The sequence below is a fragment of the Pongo pygmaeus genome, chromosome 23 (genome assembly GCF_028885625.2).
Source record: "Pongo pygmaeus isolate AG05252 chromosome 23, NHGRI_mPonPyg2-v2.0_pri, whole genome shotgun sequence".
Classification (NCBI taxonomy): Eukaryota; Metazoa; Chordata; class Mammalia; order Primates; family Hominidae; genus Pongo; species Pongo pygmaeus.
This window is the reverse complement of record NC_085931.1, coordinates 30,050,604-30,067,610: the sequence shown is the minus strand read 5'-3', so window position 1 is coordinate 30,067,610 and position 17,007 is coordinate 30,050,604. Positions and strand designations below refer to the sequence as shown.

The 17,007-nt window shown below is 41.3% G+C and overlaps 1 pseudogene and 1 gene segment (V, D, J or C); both read left to right on the top strand.

The window, feature by feature from the left end:
- Positions 1 to 1,226: 1,226 nt before the first annotated feature.
- Positions 1,227 to 1,893, top strand: LOC129023690 (immunoglobulin lambda variable 1-47-like). The segment is given in 2 exon segments: positions 1,227 to 1,317; positions 1,433 to 1,893. Coding segments are annotated over 2 exon segments (507 nt in total).
- Positions 1,894 to 8,024: 6,131 nt separating this feature from the next.
- Positions 8,025 to 13,554, top strand: LOC129023688 (set1/Ash2 histone methyltransferase complex subunit ASH2-like; annotated as a pseudogene).
- The last annotated feature ends 3,453 nt before the right edge of the window (positions 13,555 to 17,007 follow it).

The window sequence follows — 17,007 nt, the reverse complement described above, 5'->3', positions numbered from 1 at the left end:
ATGCCAGAACTCATGAAGTCATAGACATTATTTCATTTTTCATTTTGATTAACAGAATTATCTTTTTTCTTAAGCTTATTGTTTTCAGTTTATTAGATTCTAGATGTCATTACAGATCAAAGATGAATAATTTCCATCATCTTCAAGCCACCCCCACAACACTCACTACTGAATTTGAACCATAATATTTCCCTGGAAATCCTAGTTGGGGTGCTCGATGCTAAGAGCTACCACATATCAGACTCACCTGAGGACAGACTCTGGTTGTCAAACCAAGTTAAAATTTTAATTCTTCCCATCTTCAAAGACTGAGCATCTTTGCTCTTTTTGCTCATAAGTGAGACCCTCCAAAGACATTTGCCAAGATCCCCCACAGACTGGCATTCAGTGCTTGGAGGACAGACTCCTAGGCAAGATCCCTGGTCACAGTATCCAGATGACTATGACTGCAAATCTGGGGAAGTAGAGGGAGAACAACGATTTACCAGAAACACCCTCTGGGAATTCCTCCCCAGGACATCCCAGAGGGAAGAGCTCCCTTTCTCCTCAGCGCAGCAGGATCCACAGAGGAAGTGGAGCCCTGGCCACCAGGAAGAAGCCACATGAGAGGAGAGGACCCGGTGTCAAACACTGGTGGGAAGTGAGTCCATGGGGCCGGTCCCCGCTCTGGGCTTGATCCTGAAATAAAAGGACTTTGTGTAGACATCACCTGAATCCTCTACAATGTACAGCCAAAGAGCCATGGACAGATTCACTCCTGAGGAGTCCAGTAGAGCGTGAAGACTGCCCTGAGGTCACAGGAGGGAGACACAGGTGCCACCTTACTGGGCCGGGACTTGAGAGTGGGGGCAGTGGCCAGAAACCGGGGCAGGGTGGAGGCAGCGGTGAATCTCAGAGGCTCTGGTCACCTGATCATAGAACGGTTTGCCTTAGTCTGGACACTAGGGGGCGCTTGGGGACCATTTCTGAGAAGACTGGGGTTAATCAGAGCAGAACCAGGCACCTGCCCTGCCTGATGTCCTCTGCTCAGGGCTGACAGCTGTGTCCTGTGTCCTCCCCACCCCCTGGGACCACCAAGCTCCACCCCTGCCACCCCCTGACATACTCAAACCAAGGAGCCTGACCCAGGGCTCAGGGTGGGGTCACAAACCGGGAGTCTGATTTGCATGGATGGACTCTCCCCCTCTCAGAGTATGAAGAGAGGGAGAGATCTGGGGGAAGCTCAGCTTCAGCTGTGGGTAGAGAAGCCAGGACTCAGGACAATCTCCAGCATGGCCGGCTTCCCTCTCCACCTCACCCTCCTCACTCACTGTGCAGGTGACAGGATGGGGACCAAGAGAGGGGCCCTGGGAAGCCCATGGGGCCCTGCTTTCTCCTCTTGTCTCCTTTTGTCTCTTGTCAATCACCATGTCTGTGTCTCTCTCACTTCCAGGGTCCTGGGCCCAGTCTGTGCTGATTCAGCCACCCTCAGCGTCTGGGACCCCCGGGCAGAGGGTCACCATCTCTTGTTCTGGAAGCAGCTCCAACATCGGAAGTAATTATGTACACTGGTACCAGCAGTTCCCAGGAACGGCCCCCAAACACCTCATCTATGATAATAATCAGCAGCCCTCAGGGGTCCCTGACCGATTCTCTGGCTCCAAGTCTGGCACCTCAGCCTCCCTGGCCATCAGTGGGCTCCGGTCCAAGGATGAGGCTGATTATTACTGTGCAGCATGGGATGACAGCCTGAGTGGTCCCACAATGCTCCAGGCCCATGGGGAAGTGACACAAGAACCCCCTTCCCCCTCTGCCAGGAGGGTGAGCCGCAGCAGCTTCTGCTCAGGACTGGCCTGTGGCTTCTGCTGCTGTAGCTTCCTTCATGGGTCCAGGGGCATCCAGGGCCCTGTCTGAGAATGGAGGCTCCTCCTCCCCTTCATCCTCAGAGTCAGGAACAGGACATCCAGGAAACAGAACATCCTGCTCCCTGCAGCTTGGGACACAGGGTCTCTGCACTGAAGTCCTGGGCTGAGGTGGCAGGTCCAGCTGTGTTGTCACAGACCCACCTCTGATGGGGAACCTGTGTCGCCATCATCCTCCTTTTCCCATTTCCAGGAGTTTCCAGAGTGGTGTCTTCCTCCCCCTGCTCCTCAGTGTGAATCCCTGTGCTTCCTTTCTCTCCAGCCTCTTCTTTTTTTTAATAAAACTCCTTTCATGTAGGAATAATGCACATATAATAAGCCACCCATATTTACAATAGGGAATTAGACAATTTTTGGCATTTCTCTGGATTCTCGAAAACATCACCACCACCGGGAGCTATACAACATACAACTTGTGACCAACCCCAATAGCTCCTCATGACCCTTGTCACCTCACTCCCTCCCCCACCACCCTCCTTGGAAGTTGCAGATCTGCCTCTGTCACTACTGTTTGGTTTCTCTTTTCTGGAATGTATCAGTGTTATCAAACGTTATCTTCCCATTTGTTCAGGCTTCTTTCAGTCTGCACACTTCTTTTGAGATTCTCGCTGTTGTTGCTGCATTGTGCCCATCTCGTAGAGGGCTCATTACTATCTTTGAAGGTCCTTAGGCCATTTTTTTCTGATTTTATTTATGTATTTATTTTAAAGTTTGAATTTATTGTGCATCCAAGTCAAACTTTAGGGGCAATGTTCATCTAAGGTGACAGGACAGTCTGTGATGACTTGTCGGGATTCTTGCTTCTTCATCTCTTGCTTCTGATTCTCTCTAGAGTGGAAGAGGTTCTCATCTTTCATTTATTTATATATTTATTTATTTACTGATTTATTTGGGTTTTTAAGGGTTTTAGTGATTTTTCTCTTTTTGATTATTTTTCAATTTTTTTATTTCAATAGGTTTTTGGGGGACAAGTGTTGCTTTGTTACATAAAAAAGTTCTTTAGTGGTGATTTCTGAGATTTTGGCGCACTCATCACCCAAACAGTGTACACAGTACCCAATGAGTAGTCTTTTATTCCTCACACCCCTCCTACCCTTTCTCCTGAGTCCCCAAAGTCCATTGTATCATTGTTACGCCTTTGTGTTCTCACAGCTTATCTCCCACTGATAAGTGAGAACATACAATGTTTTGTTTTCCATTCCTGAGTTACCGCACTTAGAATAACAGCATCCAGTTCCATCCAGGTCGCTGTGAATGCCATTATTTTGTTCCTTTTACGGCTGGGTAATATTCCATGGTATGTGTATGTATACATCACATTTGCTTTATCCACCTGTTGATTTATGGGCGGTTGGGCTGGTTCCATGCTTTTACAATTGTGCTGCTATAAACATGCGTGTGCAAGTATCTTTTTTGTATAATGACTTCTTTTTCTCTGGGTAGGTACCTAGTCATGAGATTGCTGGATCAAAGGGTACATCTATTATTATTTCCTTGAGGAATCTCCACACTGTTTTCTGTAGTGACTGTACTAGTTTACCTCCCCACCACCAGTGTAAAAGTGTTTTGTTTTCACCACATCCATGCCAACATCTATTATTATTTTTATTTTTTGATTATGGCCATTTTTGTGGTAGTAAGGTGGTATCACATTGTGGTTTTGATTTGCATTTCCCTGATCATTAGCAATGTCAAACATTTTTCTATATGTCTTTTGTCCATTTGTATATCTTCTTTTGAAAATTGTTTATTCATGTCTTTAGTCCATCTTTTGATGGGACTGCTTTTTTTCATAATTTGTTTGAGTTCTTTGTAGACTATAGACATTAGTCATTTGTTGGATGTATAGATTGTGAAGATTTGCCTCCACTCAGTGTGCTGTCTGTTAGCTCTGCTGATTCTTTTGCTGTGCAGAAGGTTTTTAGTTTAATTAAGTCCAATCTATTTATCTTTGTTCTTGTTGCATTTGCTTTTGGGTTCTTGGTCATGAAGTATTTGTCTAAAGTAATGTCTAGAATTTTTACAGTTTCAGGCCTTAAATTTAAGTCTTTGATTCTTCTTGGGTTGATTTTTGTATAAGGTGAGAGATGAAGATTTTATTCCTCTACATTTATTCCTCTACATTTGGCTTGCCAATTATCCCAGCACCATCTGTTCAATAGGATGTCCTTTTTCCACTTTATGTTTTTGTTTGCTTTGTCAAAGATCAGTTATTTGGCTTCATTTCTGGATTCTGTATTCTGTTCCATTGGTCTATGTGCCCACTTTTGTACCAGTACCTTGCAGTTTTAGTGACTATAGAGTCAAACTATACTAGAGTACAGTTTGAAGTTGGGTGATGTGATGCCTCCAGATTTGTGCCTTTTGCTTAGTCTTGCTTTGGCTATGCAGGTCTGTTTTGGTTTCATATGAATTTTAGGATTGTTTTTTCCAGTTCTGTAATGAATGATGGTGATATTTTGGTGGGAACTGCATTGAATTTGTGGATTGCTTTTGGCACCATGATCATTTTCAACATATTGATTCTACCCATTCATGAGCAGAGGATGAAAAAATCACATATGATTTTTTCAGCAGTGTTTTGTAGTTTTCCTTGTAGAGGTCTTTCACCTCCTTGGTTAGGTATATTCCTAGGTATATTTTTTTGCAGCTATTTGTAAAAGGGATTGAGTTGTTGATTTGATTCTCAGCTTGTTCACTGTTATTGTATAACAGAACTACTGATTTGTGTGCCTTACTTCTGTATCCTGAAACTTTGCTGTATTTATTTACCAGTTCTTTTTTTTTTTTTTTTTTTTGAGACGGAGTCTCGCTCTGTCGCCCAGGCTAGAGTGCAGTGGTGCAATCTCAGCCCACTGCAAGCTCCACCTCCTGGATTCATGCCATTCTCCCACCTCAGCCTCCCGAGTAGCTGGGACTACAGGCGCCTGCCACCATGCCCGTCTAATTTTTTGTATTTTTAGTTGAGACGGGGTTTCACCGTGTTAGCCAGGATGGTCTCGATCTCCTGACTTTGTGATCAGCCTGCCTTGGCCGCCCAAAGTGCTGGGATTACAGGCGTGAGCCACTGTGCCTGGCCATTTATTTACCAGTTCTAGGAGTTTTTGGATGAGTCTTTAAGGTTTTCTAGGTATATGATCACATTATCTGCCAACAGCAACAGTTTCACTTCCTCTTTACCAAGTTGGATGTCCTCGATTTGTCTCTCTTGTCTGATTGCTCTGGCTTAGACTTCCAGTACTATGTTGAATAGAAGTGGTGAAAGTGGGCATTCTTGTCTTGTTCCAGTTCTCAGGGGAATTGTTTCCAACTTTTTTCCTTTCAGTATAATGTTGACTATGGGTTTGAAATAGTGGGTTTTTCTTACCATAAGGTATGTCTCTTCTATGTCAATTTTGCAAAGGCTTTTAACCATGAAGTGATGCTGGATTTTGCCAAGTGCTTTTTCTGCATGCATTGAGATAATCATGTGATTTTTGTTTTTAATTCTCTTTATGTGGTATATCACATTTATTGACTTGCATATGTTAAACCATCCCTGCATCCCTGGTATGAAACCCACTTGAACATGGTAGACTATGTTTTTGATAGCTGTTGGATTTGGTTAGCTAGTATTTTGTTTAGGATTTTTGCATCTATGTTCATCAGGGATATTGTTCTGTAGTTTTCTGGTTTTGTTATGTCCTTCCTCATTTTGGTATGAGGGTGACACTGGCTACAAAGAATAATTTAGGAAAAATTTCCTCTTTCTCCTTCCTGTGAATTAGTGCATTAGTCAGGGTTTTCTAGATGGACAGACTAATGGAATGTGTGTATATATAGCATGATCACAACATCCCACAATAGGCTGTCTGCAGGCTAAGGAGAAAGGAGAGCCAGTCCGAGTTCCAAAACTGAAGAACTTGGAGTTCCATGTTTGAGGGCAGGAAGCATCAAGCATGGGAGAAAGTCATAGGCTGGGAGGCTAGGCCCATCTCTCTTTTCATATTTTTCTGCCTGCTTATTTTCTAGCCATGCTGTCAGCTGATTAGATTGTTCTCACCCAGATTAAGGGTGGGCATGGATTTCCCACCCACTGACTCAAATGCTAATCTCCTTTGGCAGCACCCTCACAGACACACCCAGGATCAATCTTTTTTATCCTTCAATCCAATCCAGTTGACACTCAGTATTACTCATCACAAGTCCACCCCTTGTCAACTTCAACCCATATATATCTTCTGAGATCACACATAATCTTCAAATAAAGACAATAATAAGGTCATAATTACACCTAACATAATACAACTATTATTCATACAAACAGAAACACATCAATCCCCAACCCAAATACTGTTACATAAAGTTAACAATATTTAAACGCTGATGTGAAGTCAATAAATCTTATGTCACATGATAAAGGAGAAAGGAAATAACATGAAGATATTTTCTTAGGACAAGGGTATACATGCACAAACATGTTTTTAACAAAAGAAGGAGGAAATACTCATGACAATTACACTCCTCATTTCTGCAGCTGGCCACAGCTGGCATCGATGATTACTTTCTTCTACCACCCATTCTGTATTCTGTATTCCCTTTGCCTTCAGCAAGCACCTCAGCAGGTTGTGGATATTTTTCCAGGTGAAGTGATCCAAATCTTCATTCCTGAAGCATCTGATTCATTTGTAGTCCTACCTGGATTGGGCTGTTGTAGTTTTCCATGGACCTTAATCACAGGGCATGATAATACTAAGAAATGTCCTAATGGATCTCCTGTATTCCATGCATACTCTTCCTTACCTCCATTATGGAGTAGTAAACTGATTTCATCTTGATAGTCTGTCCCAAACACCCCAGCCAACACTGTAACTCCCTTCTTAGCCTGTTGACTTAAAGGTAGGAGGAGGCCACAGTGTCCAGGTGGTGATCTTAACTTCCCCAGTTTAATGGAATCATTGATGTGTCTCCAAGTGGCAGTGTTCCTTCCTCTGGAACTAAATCCTCTAAGCCAGCAGAACATAATGTCGCGGGAACAGGAAGCAAAAATTTTGCTAGTGGATCAATAGGTGTGATGGTGAGTGGTGCCACTTCCACTTCCACCCCTTGATTCCTAGACTCATGAATCCTGGCTATGAGAGAAACAGTACCATATATTGGATGCTGACTCAGAACATACACACCTTCTGGGGAACTTAGCCCCAGCGCTGCAAAGTATTGTCACCTAGTTGACATTGTAATTGTGACTTCAAAAGGCCATTCCACTGTTCTATCAATCCAGCTGCTTCAGGATGATGGGAAATATGGTAAGACCAGTGAATTTTATGAGCATGAGCCCACTGCTGCACTTCTTTGTAATAAAGTGAGTGCCCTGATGAGAACAATGCTGTGTGGAATACCATGATGGTGAATAAGGCATTCCATGAGTCCATGGATGATAGTCTTACAGGCAAACCCATATATGGAATAAGTGTCTATATCAGTGAGGACAAACCTATGCCCTTCTCATAATGGAAAATTTCCAATATAATCAACCTTCTACCAGATAGCTGGCTGATCACCCCAAGGAATGGTGCCATATCAAGGGCTCAGGGTTGGTCTCTGCTGCTGGCAAATTGGGCACTCAGCATTGGCCATAGCTAGGTCACCCTTGGTGAGTGGAGAGCCAGTTCGAGTTCCAAATCCTTCCCTTTCATCTAAAACTCATTAATGGAAACTCTGGGGCCATCCATAGAACTCTAGCTGGTCTCCTAAATTTGGGAGTTATGAAGGATTCATTCCTGATCAATCTACAGGAAAGGCCATCAGCAGGAGGTGGTCAGAGTGAGGGAGAAACTGGCTTCCTTGAGAGACTCTTCAACACAACCACCAACTCTGGGGCAAATGGGGTGACTTGCTATAATAGTCACCCCCAACTACTCACAGGAACCTGAGCCTAGTCCCCTCACCTTATTGCTTCTGATTCTGGTCCATGCCTCTGTTTTCCCTGGACCCCTTGCCCATGTCTGAGTCCAGGGTAGCAGGGATAGCTCCATCCCAGTCAACATCTACAAAGAAGTCTACATCTACAGCTATTATGACTTGAAGCAGAGTCCACAGTTGTACCCATGAGGGCCTCTTCAGCTCCCCCACCCCTTCACACACATGACCTCTACTGTGGGTCTAGTTGAGTGGCCCCTGGACCCTGGTGAACACAAGGTACTTATTCCTCTCTAACACCAGGTATACAGTGGAGCAGGTAGGGGTGGGTATAGAGCAGAGTGGCTCTTCCAGATGTAATGCAGTAAGACCCTGGCTACAGAAAATCATTTCACAAAACTCCACATCTTTTCATGGTAAAAACACCCAATGAACTAGGAATAGAATGAAACCGCCTCAACACAGTAAAGACCATCTATGAAAATCCCACAGCTAACATCATATGCAATCTAAAAGACCAAAGAGGTTTTTGTAATATCAGGAACAAAGCAACAATGCACACTTTCACCACTTCTATTAAAAACAGTATTGGAAGACCTGGCAAGAGTAATTAGGCAAGAAAAAGAAATAAACAGAATAAAAATTAGAAATAAAAAATAAAATCTCTGTTTTCAGATGACATAATGTCATATGTAAAATGCCCTTGAATGTCCCACAAAAAATTACTAGAATGATTAAACATATTCAGTAATGTTTTATAATACATAATCACCTCGTAAAAACATCTCATGGCTAGGCATGGTGACTCACGCCTGTAATCCCAGCACTTTGAGAGGTTGAGGTGGGAGGATTTCTTGGGTTCAAGAGTTCAAGAACAGCCTGGGAAAGAAAGCAAGACCTTGTCTCTAAGAAAGCGGTAGGGGGTAGTGGGGGGAGAGAGAGAGCGAAAAAAAAAGAAAGAAAGAAAGAAAGGAAAAGAAAGAGAGAGAGAAAGAAAGAAAAGAAAGAAAGAAAGAAAGAGAAAGAAAGAAAAAGAAAGAAAGAAAGAAAATCTCTTATATTTCTATACTTAAACAAGCAAACAGGAAACAACTCAAAATGAAATTAAGAAAACAAATCAAATTACAACATCATTCAAAAGAGTAAAATATGGCTGGGCATGGTGGCTCATGCCTGTAATCCCACCATTTTGGGAGGTTGATTTGGGGGTATCATCTGAGATTAGAAGTTCAAGAGTAGTCTGGCCAATATGGTGAAACCCTGTCTCTACTAAAATAAATAAATAAATAAATTTAAAATTAGATAGGTGTGGTGGCACATGTCTGTAATCCCACCTGCTTGGGGGTGAGGCACAAGAATCACTTGAGTATGGTAGGCAGAGGTTGCAATGAGCCAAGATCCTGCCACTGTACTCCAGCCTGGGTAACAGAGTGAGACAATGTCTCAAATAAACAAATAAATAAAGATAAAAGAGTAAAATACTTAAGAATAATATTAATCAAAATGGTGAAAGACTTGTACATTGAAAACTATAAAACATTGCAAAAAGAAATTAATACACAAATAAATGGAAAGAAATCCTTTGTTCATTTATTGGAAAACTCAATATTGTTAAGCTAGCTATACAAACCAAAAGGAATCTACAGATTCATCGCATTCTCTGTCAAAATTCCAAGTTAGTAAGGAGATCATTAAAAAGTCAGGAAACAAAAGATGCTGGAGAAGATGTGGAGAAATAGGAACGCTTTTACACTGTTGGTGGAAGTGTAAATTAGTTCAACCATTGTGGAAGACGGTGTGATGATTCCTCAAGGATCTAGAACCAGATATACCATTTGACCCAGCAATCCCATTACTGGGTATATATCCAAAGGATTATAAATCATTCTACTATAAAGACACATGCACACGTATGTTTGTTGCAGCACTAGTCACAATAGAAAAGAGACTTGGAACCAACCCAAATGCCCATCAATGATAGACTGGATAAAGAAAATGGCGCACATGTACACCATGGAATACTATGCAGCCATAAAAAAGGATGAGTTCGTGTCCTTTGCAGGGACATGGATAAAGCTGGAAACCATCATTCTCAGCAAACTAACACAGGAACAGAAAACCAAACACTGCATATTCTCACTTATAAGTGGGAGTTGAACAATGAGAACACATGGACACAGGGAGGGGAACATCACACACCAGGGCCTGTTGGGGATGGGAGCTAGGGGAGGGATAGCATTAGGAGAAATACCTAATGTAGATGATGGGTTGACGGGTACAGCAAACCACCATGGCATGTGTATATCTATGTAGCAAACCTGCACGGTCTGCACATATATCCCAGAACTTGAAGTATATATTTTTTAAAAAGTGCAAGCCAAACAAACAAACAAAAAGAATAGAAAAAAATTAATCCTAAAATTTATATATAATATTGAGAGAATCGAAATAGTCAAAATCATCTTGTAAAAAAAGAACAGTGTTGGAGGTCTCACACTTACCAATTTCAAAACATACTACAAAGCTACACTAATCAAAGCAGAGTGGTACATATAGACAGACATACTGACAAATAAAACAGAACTGAGTGCCTAGAAAAAAATTCTTAGTTATACAGTCAAATAATTTTAAACAAAGTTGTCAAGACCATTTAGTGGAAAAGGACAGTCTTTTTCACAAATACTGTTGAGAAAACTGGATATTCACTAGATGAATATCCACTAGAATATTCACTAGATGAATATCCACTAGAATATTCACTAGATGAATGAATGAAAACTGGATGAAAGACCCAAATGGAAGAGCCAAAACTGTCAAAATCTTAAAAGAAAACATTAGGGAGAAGGTTCACAATATAGGGTTTGGAAATGACTTCTTAAATATGACACCAAAAGCACAGAAAAAAATAGAAAAAATATATATAGATAAATTGGATTTTATCAAACTGTAAAACTTATGGGCATCAAAGGACACTATCAACTGAGCAAACATTTGAATCATAGAATAGGAAAGATTGTTGCAAATTTTGCATATGATAAGAGACGCAGACTGTAGAAAGAACTCCTACCACTTGAGAGTAACTACAAAAATGAAAACAATCTGAATTATATGGGCAAAAAACTTGAGTTCATATTGAGTAGACTCCAAAGAAGATCTACAAATGGGCAATAAGCACATGGAAAGATGTTCAGCATCACTAATCATTAGGCCAGTGAAAATCAAACCACAATAATATACAACTCCACATTCATTAGGATGGCATTACCAAAATAATAGAAAATAACAAGATCTAGCAAAGACGTATAGAAATTATAACTGTTATGCATTGCTGGAGGGACTATAAAGTGATGCATGCATTGTGGAGGTCTTATGGCATTTCCCCAAAAAAATTAAACATAGAATTGCCATTTTATCAGAATTTTCAGTTCTGGGTATGTGCCTCAAATAATTGAAAGTAGAATCTCAAAGAGAAGATTGTACACCCTTGTTCATAGAGCATCATTCACAATAGCTAAAAGGTGGAGGCAGCCCAAGTGTCATCTAATGGATAAACGGGATATAGTATACACACACAAGGGAATAGTATCCAACCTTAAAAAGAAAGTTCTGATTCATGCGATGGCATTGATGAACCTTAAAGACATCATGCCAGCAGAAATAAGCTGGCTTCAAAAGGACAAATGTTATTTGCTTGCCCTTACATGAGGTATCCAGAGTAGTCAAATCCATACAGACAAGAAGTAGAATGATGTTTTCCAGGTATTAAGTTTTGGTTTGGGAAGATGAAAAATTTCTGGAGATAAATGTTCGTACTGTGGTTGTACAACAGTGTTAATTTACTTAATGACACTGAAGTATACACTTGAAAATGGTTAAAATAATGAAATTTGTGTTTGAATAATTTACCACTGTCCAAAAGAGGAAGATTTATATTCAGTGTAGTCTCTCTTCCAAGAACAATCAAAACATACAGGATTAGGAGAGTGTGCCTGAGTATTTGGGACACCCTTCCTTTTATGCCAGCCCTGCAGCATCTTAAGAGGCCAATAGAGTTGGAAGCGCCTCATTACAGGTGACTCAGAATAATGTGAGAAAGTCTGGGAGTGACCAAGATGTGAGTGGCGGGTGTCTGACCCAGCCCAGGAGCAGCCGCAAATGCAGCAGCTGCCAAAAAGGGGGAGATGAAACTGATGGCAGCAGTAACAGCCCCTCCAGCTGGAGTGGGGCATCTGCTCTTGTACAAAATGGTTCACAGTTGATACATTTAGCACAGAATCTCATCCTGTCTACCTGTCATAATCAACTACAATTTTTATTGCAAAGTATGCCATCAGAGTGGCATATTTTATCCAGCAGCAAGCAAACATGAAGGAAATTTCCCTTAGTGCTTCGGTCAACCCAGGCATGGCAGTCCCCAACACTGAATGAATATCCAAAGACAAGGTTCTCCAAAGATAAAGATATACCATTTATTGATAAATACTGGGAGTGCATGATGACCATTCAGACACCTGGAAAAATGACTTGGCTGAATAACATTGTTAAAACAATGAGTAAAAAAAGAGATGTGCTCTTGGTAAAGGAACACCTGGATCCAGGGGGTAAAGACTGGAAAGAACACTACCCCAGATTTGGACTTTTGGATCAGGTCTTGGTAACATTGACCCTGTTTATGACAACCAAAACCAAAGCAGCGCTGTGTCTACGGTGGGAATCTGAGTCCGGAAACTGCAGCAGGAAGCAGCAGAAAAAAGGAAGAGGAGCTCAGTGCAAACAGCAGGATGGGGAGACCACAGGGACCACCAAGAAGGCCCAGAGTGACTTTTTGTTTTCCGCTCAGTGCTGTCCTCCTCACACCCCTTGGATCACACATTTAATGAAGATGGCTACTGGTATAGTCTAACTTAGACTGATCCTCACACAGTTGGTCCTCAGAAGCTTGAAATTAACTGCTGGGCAAGAAAACCTATTCCTGGAGACCTCTACAGTGACTGTTTCTATGAACAGGTTTTGTTAGACCAACATGATTAAGCTCCCCAGTTAGAGATCTCCAGTGACTGGCTGGCTGACTGTGGTTGGAAAGAAGGTCTACTTTATGGTGCAGACCTCTCATGGGATATGGAAAGGGTCCTGGTACTTTGAACTCACCATGAATGAGATGCCACCAGACACCACTGCCAGACTGGGTTGATCTCAGCCCTAAGGTAACCATGAAGCTCCCTTAGGTTATGATAAATTTAGTTATTCTTGGCAGAGCAAAAGGGAATCAAGTTCCACCAGTCCACTGGTAAACACTACTGTTTTAGCTATGGACAGGGAGACATCCCAGGATTTTATATTAATCTTCCTGAAAACCCAAGAGACAGCCAAGTTATTGCCTGACACTTACCAAGATAAGGTTTTGATAAAGTTCAACAATTATTTTTATTTTGTGGAAAAAGACTTTGTGGCTAAAGCAGGGAAGAGTCTAAAACAGACTCCACATAGTAAAATAATATTTTATAAAAATGGTGTCAATCAAGATGTGGCTTAAAAAGATATTTTTAGGGGGTTAATTTCAGCCATCTCACTGGACAAGAGCTTCATAGTTTCCATTAACTTTGGACTGTGCTCCAAGTATCCTCCAAAGAATCTCACTTACTGCCCTGTGAGTGACAAGGGCTGGGATGCTGTGGTAGAGCACACTCTGGCTGATGTCTTGTATTTTCTGGAGACAAAAGAGGATGGGGGGCACAGTCCTCCATGGGAACCCTGAACAGGTCCTTCTTTCTTTTCAGATATGGACTTTCTGGGGAATAATATTGGGTGGCTTTTGTTGTTGTTATTGTTTTTGAACTGTCTTAAGTGTTCTCCCAAAGATGCTACAGAACATAGCCTATCCATTTACCAAGTTAAAAGGCTGAGTAGGACTGTGAGAGACACCCTGCTCATCATCATTCTTCTTCCACTTCCAGTGACTGCTCTTATATTCTGTGCCATAAGCCAACAACTGCTCATCCCAAGATCTTGTAATCCCTCTGTAAAACTGGTGCTGTACTGCATACCTTGCCAGTTGGGACTTGTTATCTTACTGTATTTTCTAAGGAGTGAATAATCTTGTCCAAGTAACTAACATATTTAAAGACATTTTCTTCTGTGGGCACTGACTCCATGCCACCTGTTTTCCAAAGAAGTGGTGAAGCTGTTTCTGAGAACACGTAAAATCAATGGTAGTACATTCCAAACCAATCTAAAAGTGATTTCCTTTTGCTGTGGGTTTGGTTCTATTACTGATTTGGAAATACAACTTTGAACACTGAGATCTCTGAAACTACTAGACCTCTAGAAGTGTAATTGTATAAGAAGTCTGTTTGCAGTTTTAACAAAATGAGAAACTCTTCCCAAATTAAAGCTTTCTTTGAAGTTAAAAAAAAAAAAAAGAATAATGTGATATTGGAACCTGTGAGTTCTGAGGATTCCCAAGAGCACTCTCAATTCTGACACTAATTGTAAGCTAAGGGCTCCCCAACAGCCGTTCACTTCTTATGATTCCCTAGAAAAACTCACATAACTCCCTGAAACCTGTGACATTTGTTGATACAAGTTTTTACAGCAAAAGAATACAGATTAAGATAATTCAAGGAAAGAGGCACATGGGCAGAGTTCAGGAGAATTCCAAGCACAAGCACCCAGTTATCCTCTCCCAATGGAGAAATAGACAATGCTTCATTTTGTTCACAGCAATGTGTGATTCTATGTATGAAACACCTATTTCCTGGGTGAGCCAACCAGGAAAGCTCACCCAAGCTTGGTGTCCAGAGGGCTTTTAAGGGGTGGTCTGGGTGAGAGTGGGGTTGTTATGTAGACCTTGTTGATCATCCTCAAGGCTCACTTGAGTTTCCATTGAATTAACAATAAAACTTAAACCTTCAATCTTTGGTTATTTTCTTTTTAAAAATTCTCTGAAGTAAATTATTATTAAAATTCTCACTTAAGACAGCTGTTTATCCAATATGAGGCTCAATATAAACAGTTTCAAAAAGTCAGTAGGTCATTAAAACAATTTCTTTAGTCATTCAAAACATTCAGATAAAAAATAACACCATGTAATACAAAAATTGAATTATAGTCACAGGGACAGGATTTCAGCAATGGCAAGAAAAAGTAGTACAAATAGGAATGAGCAAAGAATAGACAAGTAATTGGTGTGAATTGGCCTGGAAATACCATGGTAATGTCAAAAAGAAAAATCAATTGTTATTTGTTAAATAAGTGAAAGACCAGGCACTCTCAGTCCAGGAAAGCCATCACAGGGCAGTCTGAGTCTTCTGCATCTTAAGAAGCTCAAGAGGTTCAAACTTAATAAACCCTGCACAGTTGCTCATTGGCTCATGTAAAATGCTAGAGCAGTTGCTTCCTCCCACTCGGCAAATCCACAGCACACAGTCACCCTGGTCTGGCCCTTCACAGTGTAGATGCTCTCAGGGCTAAGAACCTGAGTGGTTCTAAAAGTAGTAAAGATTTGCATAAAGTACCACACAACACACCCTCTCCACATAGGGAGCTCAGTAGGACATAAAGAGCCATCAGAATCCAGCCCCAACTCTGGAGCCAGGAGTCCCTTCTAATATCAGCATCATGGCCTGGACTCCTCTCCTTCTCCTTCTCCCCCTGTACCTCCTCACTTGCTGCCCAGGTTAATAGAGATTTCAAATACCAGCCTTTGGAGGGATTCCTGTGTCTCCCTTTCTAATTCCTAACATGTGTCTGTTTTTTGTTTCAGGGTCGAATTCTTAGGCTGTGGTGACTCAGGAACCCTCACTGACTCTGTCCCCAGGAGGGACAGTCACTCTCACCTGTGGCTCCAGCACTGGAGCAGTCAATGGGGGTCATTATCCTTACTGGTTGCAGCAGAAGCCTGGCCAAGCCCCCAGGACACTGATTTATCATGCAAGTAACAAACACTCCTGGACCCCTGCCCGGTTCTCAGGCTCAGTCCTTGGGAGCAAAGCTGCCAAGACACTCTTGGGTGTGCAGCCTGAGAGGCAAAGCTGAGTACTATTGCTTACTGCACCATAGTGGTGCTTGGCACAGTGACAGACTCAGAAGAGGAACCAAGACATAAACCACCCTAGGCCCTTGTGATATGAAGATCATATGATCACGCACACCAGCTCTCAAGGCAGCCTACATGTGGACCAGCCATAGAAAGGGGAAGGAAAGGATCTGAATTGATTCCTATCCCTGCTTAAGCCCTGAAGTGGAGGAAATGTGAGAATGATCTGGGAAGAGCTGGATCAAAAAAAAATCAGAAGTTTATTGCTTTGTATTCTAAAAGGAGCACTAACAGCTGGATCAGATCTAAAGGCTGAGGCTAAATGCATTTCCTCCAGAAAGAAGCATCTTCAAAGTATGGGCTTTCTGAGCTAAGAGTAAAGAGAAGAAACTCTACTTTTGTATATTTCTAAAGTTTGTTTTATTGAGTTACTTTCAAAGCAATACATGCCTATTATGTGAAATCAGAAAGTATTAAAAATCACCAAGTTCTCTGCAAAGCTACCTTATCCCAGATAATCAATAGAAGTACATTTCTTCATTTGGATGCATTCTCTCATCTTTGTTGTCAATATTTTCACAGTGGTTATCAAACCTTGTGCTCATTCCTCTGGTTTTATACATCTTTTTTCTCTGTCATTTAATGTTAATGTAAGTAGTTTTCCATTTATTTGAAAGGGTAAAATATTTGAGTAGTTGCTAATTTTATTTTTATTTGAATACCAATGAAAAATTATAATTTGGGGTAATTCAAATTGTTTGCTTGTCAGACAAAGATGTGATATTGGGCTATTATTAAAATGCTCCTGGTCATCTCTGTGGATTTAGTGAAGTCAAACAAAATGCCTACAATTTTCTATGGAAAGCCTTGAGTACATTATGCCTGACTTCACAATGCAGAAAATAGAGAAACAAGAATTTCCCGCTCATGTTTGCTGGAGCATAATAGATTCAGGTACGAGGAACAACTTATATTGAAAACTACGTCAATGTCTTTATGCATGTGTTAGAACAGTACTTCCCAAACTCTATTGTGCATACAAATTATCTGGGGATTTTACAAAATGCAGATTCTGATTCAGTGGGTCTGGAGTGAGGACACAATCTCTGCATTTCTCACATGTGCCTGCCACACAAAATCCACATATATATTTGAATAATAACAAGTCCAGCC